Source organism: Hemiscyllium ocellatum, chromosome 4 (genome assembly GCF_020745735.1).
Source record: "Hemiscyllium ocellatum isolate sHemOce1 chromosome 4, sHemOce1.pat.X.cur, whole genome shotgun sequence".
Classification (NCBI taxonomy): domain Eukaryota; kingdom Metazoa; phylum Chordata; class Chondrichthyes; order Orectolobiformes; family Hemiscylliidae; genus Hemiscyllium; species Hemiscyllium ocellatum.
The window spans coordinates 90,047,846-90,060,940 of record NC_083404.1 but is presented as its reverse complement, the minus strand read 5'-3'; the positions used below and the strand labels follow the sequence as shown (position 1 = coordinate 90,060,940).

The window sequence follows — 13,095 nt, the reverse complement described above, 5'->3', positions numbered from 1 at the left end:
GTAAAATCCTGATCAGCACTTCGCATGAAGAATGTGATTAGTAGAGGGGCTGCAGCAAAGATTTACTAGGATATTTCTGGTACTGGGGAATGTTAGCTTTGAAGAATCTTATTTGGAGCAAAGGAAACTGAGCAGAAACTTTGAGGTGCACGAAATTACAAGGGCCTAGATAGAACTTAGGTCAATATAAAGAGGGCATAACTTTAAAATAATTATGATGTGGTCATGCAGAACTTTAATATTGCTAAAAAAGAGAGATTTTAACAAAGCTTTTCATATTGCCATTTTCAAGACAGTTCGCAAGAAGTAACAGTCTAAAGGTGAGATCCTCCTGGGCTGTAAAAATATAAAATGCAAGTCTGTTTACTACCTAGTGTTGAACTGACCAATGTAGAGTAGAAATACTACATGTTTGATTGCAATCTGAGATTGTTATAGATTGCCTCATCCTTCAGGACGAGAGATGAATTTTAAAAATCAACTTGGAATCGTGAACCACAGTGTTGTTCTTGGGGGTATGGATATTGCTCATGGGCACCTTTTGAGCCTCTTAATAATAAATAACATGTTGTCAATTTCCATACAGGCTAAATCTTGAAGAATGGTCATTTGGTCAGACTGCTGAAGTATGAAACTTAGGACACTGAATTTTAAATAAACTAATTGGAAGACAGTCATTATGTAGAACTGTCTTTTTGAATTTTAAATTTCCTTGTGCATGTTTACATTGTAGGCAAGCCTTAAACTAAAAGAGGGACCAAATGATGTGGTATTTAGTATAACAACTCAGTACCAAGGTACCTGTCGCTGTGAAGGGACCATATACCTTTGGAACTGGGATGACAAAGTCGTCATATCGGATATTGATGGAACCATAACCAAGTAGGTTTTGTATTTGGAACTACCTCTCTTTTAAAAATGAGTTTGAGGTTTTTGTATTTGTACACTCTATTTAGGATAATAAATTGCTTTAAAAAACTACTAAATAGAAAATTTTGCATGAACCTATGTAATTTATTTAGAGTTAGCCACCTGTTATGTATGATATTTAGTTCATAATATAGTATGCTACGTAATGACTTCACAAAAATATATCTAGTTATTAATTCAGAATTTAATCTTGTAAACCTCAGAAGCTAAATTTACATTTACATGTCCCCTTTCTTGCCAGAATATGCATGTTTTTCAGTTAACTGTCTCCTTAGTCATAAATTATTTTTTGTATTAATTAACCACTTAAGCATATGCAGCAGCCTCCAAGACATTGAGAAATTTGTCTGGTTTTTGCACTTCTTGCTAATTTGCTTTATTGAACTACCTTCTCTCTCTTTATAGCCTTACTGTGCTTTGTAGTGTTCATTTAATTCCACCCTTTGAACTTTGTATGATCCAGTTTTTCTTCTGTTCTGCCTCATTGTGTCTTTTTTCAGTATCCATAACCCTGAGTCATTCTATAACGACACACTGAACAGCTTCTCACAGTGAAGTTTTTAAGTTTCCACTCAACAGAACCAGGACTTTCAAAAGGTCATCTGCTTTATAGCTCTGTTCTCTTCTCCATTACTGCTTGTATCTGTTCTGAGATTTTTGTGTTTACATATGCAGTGTTTTGAATTTTCCTTTTGTGTTCCCCTTGGCCATTGTAGAGTCATAAATTCTTGGGCCTTCAAATTCACACAAGTACTAGAATGTTTTTCCTCCACTGATCTACAAGTCTGTCAGGGTTAGGGGGAGGTTCTCTCATTTTTATCATGGTATCTACCATGGCTATATTGTTAGTATCTTGATACATCGGCAGAGGTGGAATAATTATCCCTAAATGTCACTGAACTCTTGTCGACAAACTGCCTGGCTCATCAGCCCTGTTTACTAAACCCTGTTTACTATCAGATATTTCGCACAGAGTCATAGAAATTTTAAAAGGCATGGAAAGAGGTTCTTTGGCCCAACATGTCCACACTAGTCATCAAACATCCATCCGTTCTAATCCCATTTCCAAAACTTTAACCCAAGCCTTTATATTTCACTTGCTCATCTAAATATCAAGGCATACAGTAGCCAGTATTGCTCTGCACATTTAATGTACTGTCTTGGTGAATCACAAATGAAGGCTTGGAAGCCTTGTAATGTGGATGTTACCTCCGCAATTACATCTTCACTATAAAGATGATCTATTCCAGATTTTAACTGTGACAGACTGCAGTAATTGTTAAATGATGTAGAACCTGCTAGTAGTGCCCTTGCTCTCCAGTACTTTGCATCTTTCTAAATCTTCAGTAACCTGTTGAAGAAAGCACCCTATCTCGTAACTAATGCACTGCACTGTAAGTCAACTGTTTAGAATAACAGTCCTAATCTGTGTCAGCAAGGCACAAAGTAGCACCAATAAGAATACTTAATTAGTTTTTAGATAGTTAATTACTCAAATTTTATATTTATCAATATCAGCATTGATGTCAAAACAATGTTGTTTCCAAAAGAAATGAAAGAGATTGTGCAGTTAAGACTGCACAGATAAATATTTAAATTTTCCAGGGCTTGGGGAGAATGTGGTATGATGAGGCGGGGGTGTACACAACAACATTTTTTTCACCTCTGTAACATTCAGTGCTCCTGCAATTCAAATCTTGGTTACGCTTCAGTTTAAATGATAGTTTACTAAATGGCAACCTGCTCTCTTCAACTACAAGGACATCTTTCTGGCAAAAAAAATTCTTGCTGAAAAGCAAGTAAAATCAAACCATTCCTCATCTATCTCAAATTGTGCATGAATTATATTGATTTCTTTTTCTTTGGCTTACTTGGTGAATCAGTCTTCACCAAGCAGCCAGATATTCCTGCTAACTGTTTTCCCAAAGGTAATGTTTTAGTGCAAGGGATACTGTTTGGTTTAATTGATTAATTTACAGCTGTACCACTGTTCTGTCCATCCGCTTCTTTACCTTTGTGAAGTAGTTGTGATGTATATAATGTGAGGGGACTGCCCACTCCATTACAAGATCCAGTAACTTGAAAACTAAGAAAGCTGTGTTCTCCAGAATGTGTTCCAGACATTTGCCCCAAGTCATTTGCTCTTTGTTTATGCAGCGGGTGGCATGATGGGAGGATCTGAATGAAGAACAAAACCGCACAGGAACAGGCCCTTTTGGTCCACTAAGCCTGCAACGATTCCTATTCCTTATTTAGATCTGCTGCTTATTGTCCATACGGAATTTCTATGCTTCCATTTGCCTCCCATTTGTGTGTCTATCAAGATATGTTTTAAACATTGCTGACATGTCTGCTTCCACCATCTCCACTGTCAATGCATTCTAGGCACCCACCACCCTCTGTGAAAATCTTTTCCCATACTTCTCCCCTAAACTTCCCCCTCTCACCTTGAATCTGTACCCTCTTGTAGTTGACCTTTCTGCCTATCATTTATCAAGTCCATTCGTTTCCAAATGTGAATAAATCCTGTGCCTCAGTATCTTCTCCAGCAACTCTCCTCCTCAAACAAAGGAAAAACACTGGCCATTCTTCAGTCCTCTGGGACCTTGCCTGATGCTAAAGATGTGAAGATATCTGTTAAGGGCCCAGGTGTTTCTTCCCTTACCTCCCATAGTATCCTGGGAAATAGCTCATGTGGCCCTGGGGACTTGTCTACCTTAATGCATTTCAAGACACCCAACATTTCCTCCTCCATTATGTTGACCTGCCCAAGAGTATTCACACACCTTTTTCCTAAACCTAACATCCCTCATGTCTGTCTCTGGTGAATGCCAATGTAAAGCACTCATTAAGTGTCTCACCCATTTTCTTGGGCTCCAAATACAGCCCCTCTTTTAACCTTGAGTGGGCCTACTATTTCCCTAGCTCCCCTCTTGCTCCTAATGTCTGGATAAAACCTTTGGATTCTCTTTAACCCTGCTGGCAAAGGTTATTTCATGGCCCCTTTTTAGTCCTTCTGACTCCCTGTTTGATCTCCTCCCTACTTTTTCTGTCCTTCAAGGACTTCACTTTTTTTAAGTTGCCTTGACCTTGTGTATGCTTTCTTTTATGGACTCTGCTGACAGTTTCCCTGTCATCCAAGGTTCCCAAATCCTGCCATTCCTGCCCTTAATTTTCATAGAAACATGCCTGTCCTGCAGTTTAATCAACTTGTATTTAAAAGCCTCCCACATTGTTGATCTGGATTTACCCTCAAAATCTACTCCCAACCAGCATTCTCCAATTCTTGCTTTATATGGTTATAGTTTGCTTTTCCCCAATTTAGCACCTTCATCTGAAATCCTCTCTTGTCCTTTATCCATAAGTATCTGAAAACTCACGGAATCATGGTCACTTTTTGTAAAATGCTCCACCACTGAATCTTTGATCACCTGGTAGGGCTCATTTCCTAATACCAGGACCTGTATGGCCCCTTCCCTCTTTGGTCTGTCCACATGCTGTTTGGAAAAAACCCTCTTGCACACACCTCCATAATTTGCTCCCCGTCCAAACTCATGGCACTGAGAGTGCCAGTCAAGATCGGGGAGCTTAAAATCATCCACCACAACAATCTTGTTTCCACAACTTTCCAGAATCTGATAAATATTTCTTCTATCTCCCATTGGCAGCTAGGAGGTCAAATGTCCCCTTGTTCAAGAAGGAGTAGAGACAACCTGGATAATTATAGGCCAGTGAGCCTGATTTCGGTTATTGCTAGAGTATTGGAAAAGGTTATAAGAGGTAGGATTTATAATCATCTAGAAAGGAATAAGTTGATTAGGCACAGTCAACAGTTTTGTGAAGGTTAGATCGTGCCTCACAAACATTGAGTTCTTTGAGATGGTGACCAAACAGGTGGATGAGGGTAAAGTGATTAATGTGATGTATATGGATTTCAGTAAGGCATTTGATAAGGTGCCCCATTGTAGGTTATTGCACGAAATATATGGAGATATGGGATTGAGGCTGATTTAGTGATTTGGATCAGAAATTGGCTAGCTGAAAGAAGATGGGGGTAGTGGTTGATGGGAAATGTACATCCTGGAGTTCCGTTACTAGTGGTGTACCGCAAGGATCTGTTTTGGGGCCACTCTTGTTTGTCATTTTTATAAATGACCTGGATTAGGGCATAGAAGGATGGGTTAGTAAATTAAGGTCAGTGGAGTTGTGGACAGTGTTGAAGGATGTTGCAGGTTAGAGAGGGACATAGATGAGCTGCAGAGTTGGGCTGAGAGGTGGTAAATGGAGTTTAAAATGGAAGTGTGAGGTTTTTCACTTTGGAAGGAGTGACAGGAATGCAGAATACTGGGCTAATTCTAGGATTCTTGGTAGTGCAGAGAGATTTGTGTTCATTTACATAGATCCTTGAAAGTCTCCACCCATGCTGATAGCGTTGTTAAGAAAGCAATACGGTGTGTTAGTTTTTATTGGTAGAGGGATTGAGTTTGAGCCTCGAGGTCATGTTATAGCTGTACAAAACTGCAACACAGTGTGGCTGCACTTGGAATTTTGGGTACAGTTCTGGTCACTGCATTATAGGAAGTATGTGGAAGCTTTAGAAAGGGTTCAGAGGTGATTTACTCAGATGTTGCCTGGTATGGAGGGAAGGTCTTATGAGGAAAGGCTGAGGGACTTTAGGCTGTTTTTGTTAGAGAGAACAGTGTTGAGAGGTGACTTGCTTGAGACATAAGATAATCAGAGGGTTAGATAAGGTGGAAAGTGAGAGCCTTTTTCCTCGATGGTGATGGCTAGCATGAGGGAACATAACTTTAAATTGAGTGGTGATAGATAGAGGACAGACTTCAGAGTTAGTTTCTTTACTCAGTAGTAGGTTCATGGAACACCTTGCCTGCAACAGTAGTACATTTGCCAACTTTAAGGGCATTTAAATGGTCACGGATGAAAATGGAATAGTGTAGGATAGATAGGCTTCCGATTAGTTCCACAGGTTGGTGCAACAGCGGGGCCGAAGGGCTTGTATTGTGCTGTAATGTTCTACCTCTGTAGAAGATTCCCAGTACTGTGATTGCATCGTTCCTGTTTCTGGGCTCTGCCCATAATGTCTTGCTGCAAGATCCCTCTAGGGAATCCTCCCTCAAAGCAGGTGTTGTATGCTTCCTAAACAGTTGTACAACTGCTCATCTCTTTTGCTTCCTCCTCTGTCTTATTTAAAACATATATATCCTGCAACCTTAAGCTGCCAATCCTGTCTCTCTTTCAACTATGTCTGTGCAACCACATCATTGCATGCATTAATCTAGGCTCTAAGTTAACCCATTTTACTTGTTATACAACGTGCATTGAAGCAAATTCAATCCATATCTCCAGTTCTGCTGAGGTCAGCAACCTGTGCCCCTGATTGCTTCACTGCTTAGCTATATTTGTCTTAGTCTCGAGCTTTTCCCCAGTCTCTCTACTTAATAACCTGCTGCTCTGGTTCCCACCCTCCTACCCCACTAACATTAAACCGTCCTGAGTAGCACTATCAAACCTCCCTGCCAAGATATTGGTACCCTTCCAGTTAGATGCAGCACATGTTCCCAGCTTCCTATATACTTTCTCATTACCAATGTTTTATTAGGAATCTTGGCAGTTCGAATTTAGGTTGACTCCTCCAACACCCTGATCAGCCTTTGCTCAATCTCTGCAACAGCTTCTCCTTTCTCCCTGCAAATCGTCCTCAGTCAGGTCTTGGATCTTCTATGTGGTCCAGAGAAAGTGTTTCCTTGTGGGCCCCCTCAGTGTGTTTCAATGTATGCATCACTCGACCACTGATATTGATGAATTGCTTACTTTTCTGTTTTATTTTTTAGTATCTTAACTGTACAATGTCTTACTACTCTAATAGTTTACATCTTACCTCTTATAATAAAAGTGGTGTAATATTAATGATAAATTTATTTAAAACTGTATACCATAGTACAATAATCTGTTTACAACTTTAGACCTTAAGCTTGGTTGTCTTAGATGCATCGTGGTAATGTTCTTGTGTATACTTCCTTGTAGATCTGATGCCTTAGGGCAGATTCTTCCTCAGTTGGGCAAAGACTGGACCCACCCAGGGATCGCCAGACTTTATCATAAGATTCATGAGTATGTGTGGCAATGACTTCTAAGAAAAAGTAATGCTGCTAAGCAGTTCTGAAATGGAGGTGATCTTGAATCTGTCTTCTTTCCTCCTTCCCCTTCCACCTCCCACTCACTCACCCACCCAACCTAACACTGCCCCGAGACAATATCTACTTTGTGAAATAAGGTTCCATGGCACTGATTGCCTCCCAACACTCTGCCCATTGGGTCTTTATTCATTTGAGTGTTGACTGCTTGATCAAATTGAAAGTCACAATTGTGTTTGATTTCACCTGGCAGATAGAAATGTATTCTTCTAGCAGTTGTGTTGAATAGTGATCAACATAAAATGCCTGTTAAATTTAATTCTTGCATTAAAAATGCCTGAATAAATTGTGGCATTGATCCTCAGTTGATTTTCTGGTATGTATGACTCCATAATACATTCAATAAATAAGTTTATTTATTTAGGAATATTAAAAATATTTGGCTAATGGCAAGTACTTGTTCTTTTTATTCCTATGAACTACGTTATCTATTATAAATACAGAGATCGGTTATTTATAAAATCACTGGATAATATTAGTAGCCCTTCATATCCCTTGGCAGTATGCAGGTGCAAATATATTTTGATTACAGGAGGAGTGAAAGCCACAAAACAGACAGCCTGCTTTAGCAAATTTTGATGTTACTTCCCAGACAATGTGCAGGTGGATTTATCCAGCATTTGGTTGAGATTCTGCAAACAGTGTGTTAACTTGATTTTGCTGAAGCATTGAAGATCATTTCAGCTTTTTCCATGTGATGCTTAAAAGCTTTTGAGCATTGCCTCTGGCAGCAGGCATAGCAACATTAAACTTTGGGAAGAAAGTGTGGTTTATTCATGACCAGTTATTGGAAAAGCAATCTGACAGCATCTAGCAATAAAGGTGTAGAGAAGTGTAACACAGTGGTATTGTCAGCTACTTGTGAAAGATTACCCTTTATCTGTGGATTGTGGCTTCAGGAGGTAGCAGGTAGAAAAGAGAGCTGAGGGTAATTTTCCCCAAATATTCTGGAGGTTATGTTTGAAAAGAGAGAGCATTGCTGGAGACGGGTTGGTTGTCATCAGCTAGGAATGAGTTGTTTAACCAAGTGTAAATAGTCCTTGGATTTAACCCCGTCTCTCTCCCCCCCCCCCCCCCCCCCCCCCCCCCCCCCCCCCCCCCCGGCCGTCTCCTCCCCCCAGAATTATGTAAATTATTATTTCAGTAGTTCCAAGGACTACTCACTTTACCCTCAATGGTGTCCATTTTAAAAAAACATGACCCTAACATTTTGTCACTTGACTACAAACACTCGTCTCTAGACTACTTGCAAGTCTTTGTCTTGATTGAACTATATGTAGAAAGTTTTCAAAGTAGAATACGTTTGCATGACTGTTTTTCATTTTTTAAATAGTAATAGTTGTCCACAATGACGTTGTTTGTGTGCATTTCTAAGTATAAACTCAGTATAATAAAACTGAGATATGGAATTCTAGGAATGTTTCAACATTGTCGGTTCACCAAAAAGTAGTTACATCAGTGATATTGTGTGGAGCAGAGTCAAATGATGTACACCATAAAATAGGACAAAATATATTTAATATTTTAATTACTTCCAACAAACCTGATATTTGTCATATTCGCAGATTATAGACATTATGGTTTTTCCTAGAGATAAGTTCTTGACTTTTCTGAAGGCAGGAAAAATAATTTCCAAAAAGTTATTGCCTAACTCCTCATAATTAAGTCCAGCTTAAGCCCATGAAGAAATCATCTAGCCATCCTCTTAACTAGAAGATGGGATGAATGCAAGATGTGACGTTTATTATTCCATAAATCCCCAATCCCTGTCCATATTTTTGGATTTGTTTGTTCTTTTCAGATGATGCTAAGATCCTTAGCTGCAGTAAGGCGCGCACACTCTCTTGTCTGACTATGAAGGTAGATGGAAAAAGCCACAATTCCAATTTCACCCAGATAAAGTTGGGAGCTACATAGGCAAACCACAAAATAAATGCTGATATTAATCCACTTTAACAATAGTAATTATGATGTGCAATAATTACCTTTGCACATGAACTAATTGAAGTTGTGGTGATTTTAAATGTAATCCAGTTTAATAATTATGATAGTGAAGCTTACTGTTCTGTCTGTTTTGAAGGAATGGTTATAAATTTCTGTACTGTTCTGCACGTGCCATTGGGATGGCAAACATGACAAGAGGATATTTGCACTGGGTGAATGACAAAGGAACAATACTTCCTCGAGGGCCCTTACTGCTTGCTCCTAGCAGTCTTTTTTCAGCATTTCATAGGTATGTGATAGGACTTTGAATAAATAAACATCTTTTTGCATTTGCGTGACAAAGTATTGTTTCAATGTTTAAAAAGAATCTGTTGGTGTCCATTTGAAAGTTGCCACTGATATATTGAGCTAAATTTTGCCAACATGTTTTGCCAACAGGTATAGAGGGAAGGTTATGTTCCCAATTCAGGGGAAGGTGGGATTCTGGCATATTTCTATTGGTGTCCAATTAAGAGGTTGCCACCAAAGCTGTGATATCCTGTTAAAAATAGTATATTACTCCAAGTTGTCAGTTGTGCAATATAATAAAGGAGAACTTCAACTAGCATGGGTCTATTAGCGCCCACACTTTGTTCGTAAGATATTTAAGATTAGATTAGATTACTTACGGTGTGGAAACAGACCCTTCGGCCCAACAAGTCCACACCGACCCGCCGAAGCGCAACCCACCCACACCCCTACATTTACCCCTTACCTAACACTACGGGCAATTTAGCATGGCCAATTTACCTGACCCGCACATCTTTGGACTGTGGGAGGAAACCGGAGCACCTGGAGGAAACCCACGCAGACACGGGGAGAACGTGCAAACTCCACACAGTCGGTCGCCTGAGTCGGGAATTGAATCCGGGTCTCAGGCGCTGTGAGGCAGCAGTGCTAACCACTGTGCCACCGTGCCGCCCACTACATATTGTAAAGCTGTAAGCTTAAGAATTTTACTTGAAGCAACAACACGTTGAGACAATGCATATTTCATTTCCAAACTGACTTGCACGTTATTGGATACTTGAAGAAAATCTTCAATCTTGTCGAGCCATGGATGATGGACAATTAAACAGCTCACTGGAGGAGAAGGTTCCACAAATACTCCCCTCCTCAATGATGGAAGAGCCCAGCACATCAGTGCCAGAGATAAGGCTGAAGTATATGCAGCAATCTTCAGTTGATGTCCCGAGTAGATGAACTATCTCAGCCTCCAGTGGTCCCTAGTATCATTTGCCAGTCTCTAGACGAGTGTGCTGAACAATTTTTTAAAATGTAAGATTTGGTTGAAACAAATAGCTGGGGTTGCATTACCATGGAACAGAAACAAATTCAAGTTTGGCCACTCAGTTTAAATTATGCCCCAGATACCAAAATCCAATCAAATTTGAATTTTGCTGTTTGGGATTACATCAAACCAATGAAATGATCTGATGTTTTGGGGTATAAAACCGGATATTTTGAACAGTTAGGGAGAAAACAGCCAAGAACGCTAGCTGAATAGCTCTCTAAAAGGTGCATATCCATAAGAAATTTGTGCAGCAGAGGACCAAAGCCAACCTAGAGAAATCTACAGAGAAAGTTCGACATCCAAAGACGACAACTGGGTTTGAAATTGACTTCCGATAAATTCCTTCAAATTTATAGCACCAGTATTATAGAATGGGGGGTAAAAGATAGGTTTAAGAGAAAGGAGTTATGAATAGTTGTGGTTTTTAATGTTCTCTGTTGGACTTGAAGAATAAAATTGTTAATTTTAACTTTAAATAGTGAAATCTGAGATGGTTCTTTGCCACTCGAAATTTAAAAGACTACGGAGTGAAGTCAGCAGAGAGGTTTATCCTGTGTTGTAACAACTGTACGTGATATCAAGAAAACATTGTCACAGCCTTTGCAATGTCTAGTCCCTTCAATGTTCCAGCAATAGTACTGAAGAGTTGTGCTCCAGAATGTGCTGCTCTCCTAGCTAAATTGTTCCAGTACAGCTACAATACTGGCATCTACCTGACAATGTGGAAAATTTACTCTGTTATATCCTGTACAGAAAAAGCAGGACAAATTCAAACAGGTCAATTACTGCCCCATCAGTCTACTCTTGATCATCAGTAATGTGTCATCAGCAGTGCTATCAAGCAACACTTGCTCAGCAATAACTTACTCACGGGTGTGCAATTTGGGTTCTGTCAGGGGCACTCAGTTCCTGATCTCATTACAGTCTTGGTCCAAACATGGACAAAAGAGCTGAATTTCAAGGTGAGATGAGAGTGACACCCTTGACATCAAGGCCACATTTGATAGTGTGGCTTCAAGGAACCCTAGCAACACTGGAAATTGGGGTCATTCCTGACATAGGAAGATAGTTGCGGTTGTTGGAAGTCGGTCGTTCTCAGTTTCAGGACATCTCTGCAGGAATTCCTTCGGGCAGTTTCTGAGGCCCAACACCTTCAGCTGCTCCATCAATGACCTTCCTTCTATTATAACATCAGAAGTGAGGATGTTCATTAATTGGTGCTGAACATTGCACATTCATGAGTCCTCAGAAACTGAAACAGTCCATGTTCAAATGCAACAAGATGTGGACAATATCCAGGCTTGGGCTGACAAGTGGCAAGTAATATTGTGTCATACAACACCATGTAATGACAATATCCAATAAGAGAGATGCTAACTATCTCTCCTTGATATCCCTAGAGTTACTATTGCTGAATTCCCCATTATTAGCATCTTTGGTGTTACCGTTGACTAGAAATTCAACTGAACTCTCAGTATAATTAGTGGCTACAAGAGCAAGCCAAGGACAAAGAATACTATGGCAAGTAACTCTCCACCTGTCTCCCCAAAGCATGTCCACCATCTACAAAGCACAAATCCGGAGTGTGGTAAAATATTCTCCACTTGTCTGGATGGGTGCTGTTCCAATGACACAAGAAGCTTGGCACTATACAGGACAAAGCAGCCTGCTTGATTGGGACCACATTCACACACTCCACTACCAGTGCTTGGTCGCAACAATATGTACCATCTACAAGATGCATTGCAGAAATTCACCAAAGATCTTCAGACAGCACCTTCCAAAGGACCAAGGCAGCAAATGCAATTGTGCTGTTCGTATGCAGGTTTCCCTTGAACCCACTTGCCATCATGACTTGGAAATACATTGCTGTTCCTTCAATGTCATTGCGTCAAAATCCTTGAATTCCCTTCTAAGGACATTGTGGGTCTACATACAGCATGTGGACTGCAGTGGTTCAAGAAGTCAGCCCAACACCACCCTTCGGAAGCACAACTCAAGACAAGCAATGAATGCTGACCAGCCAGTATTCAATACTTCCTACAAGTGAATAAATAAATAATTCACAACCTTTTTTGAAGTAGAATTGGTGTTGCATGTAAGGGCTATGAATTAACATTACAATTTTTAAATATACCTTCAGTCATTTGTCAGGAACAGTTTAACCCTGCTAAAGGTAGTTTCCAGATTAGTAAAATTGGCTACACTTGAGCTGGTTTTCCTTGTAGGTACTGCTTGTTGTTTATGCTGCTTGTAGTTGCATGACAGAAATGAGGAGGTGCTCCATTCAAAGTCAAGAAAAAAAGACTTTGTGAAAATTGAACACTGGGAAATACTTTAGCAACATGTACAAAAAAGCTTTCCTGAATAGGCAGTGGTTCAGTTCAATCAATGCATTATGTACTCATGATCTTTGTTTGATATTATACTTGTCTGGTTTCAGGGAAGTAATAGAGAAGAAACCAGAAAAGTTTAAGATTGAATGTTTGAATGACATCAAAAGTTTATTTACTGTTTACAACCAGCCTTTCTACGCTGCTTTTGGAAACCGACCAAATGTAAGTAATTGGTAGTACTGAGTACTTAAGGCCTTTTACCCTATATTTTGAGTCTGTAGAGACTAGATACAAATAGTACATTTAAATTTTTTTTAAGCAAATGCAACATTGTTTC

At 39.6% G+C, this 13,095-nt stretch overlaps 1 protein-coding gene across 1 annotated transcript in view; it reads left to right on the top strand.

Annotated features, from left to right (window-relative positions):
• The window catches only part of lpin2 (lipin 2), a 116,676-nt gene that overhangs the window by 96,883 nt on the left and 6,698 nt on the right, over window positions 1-13,095 (top strand). The window contains exons 15-18 of the mRNA XM_060823606.1: window positions 734-882; window positions 6,976-7,062; window positions 9,226-9,378; window positions 12,866-12,980. Of these exons, the coding sequence (XP_060679589.1) occupies window positions 734-882; window positions 6,976-7,062; window positions 9,226-9,378; window positions 12,866-12,980 (504 nt within the window). The remainder of the gene's footprint in view (window positions 1-733; window positions 883-6,975; window positions 7,063-9,225; window positions 9,379-12,865; window positions 12,981-13,095) is intronic.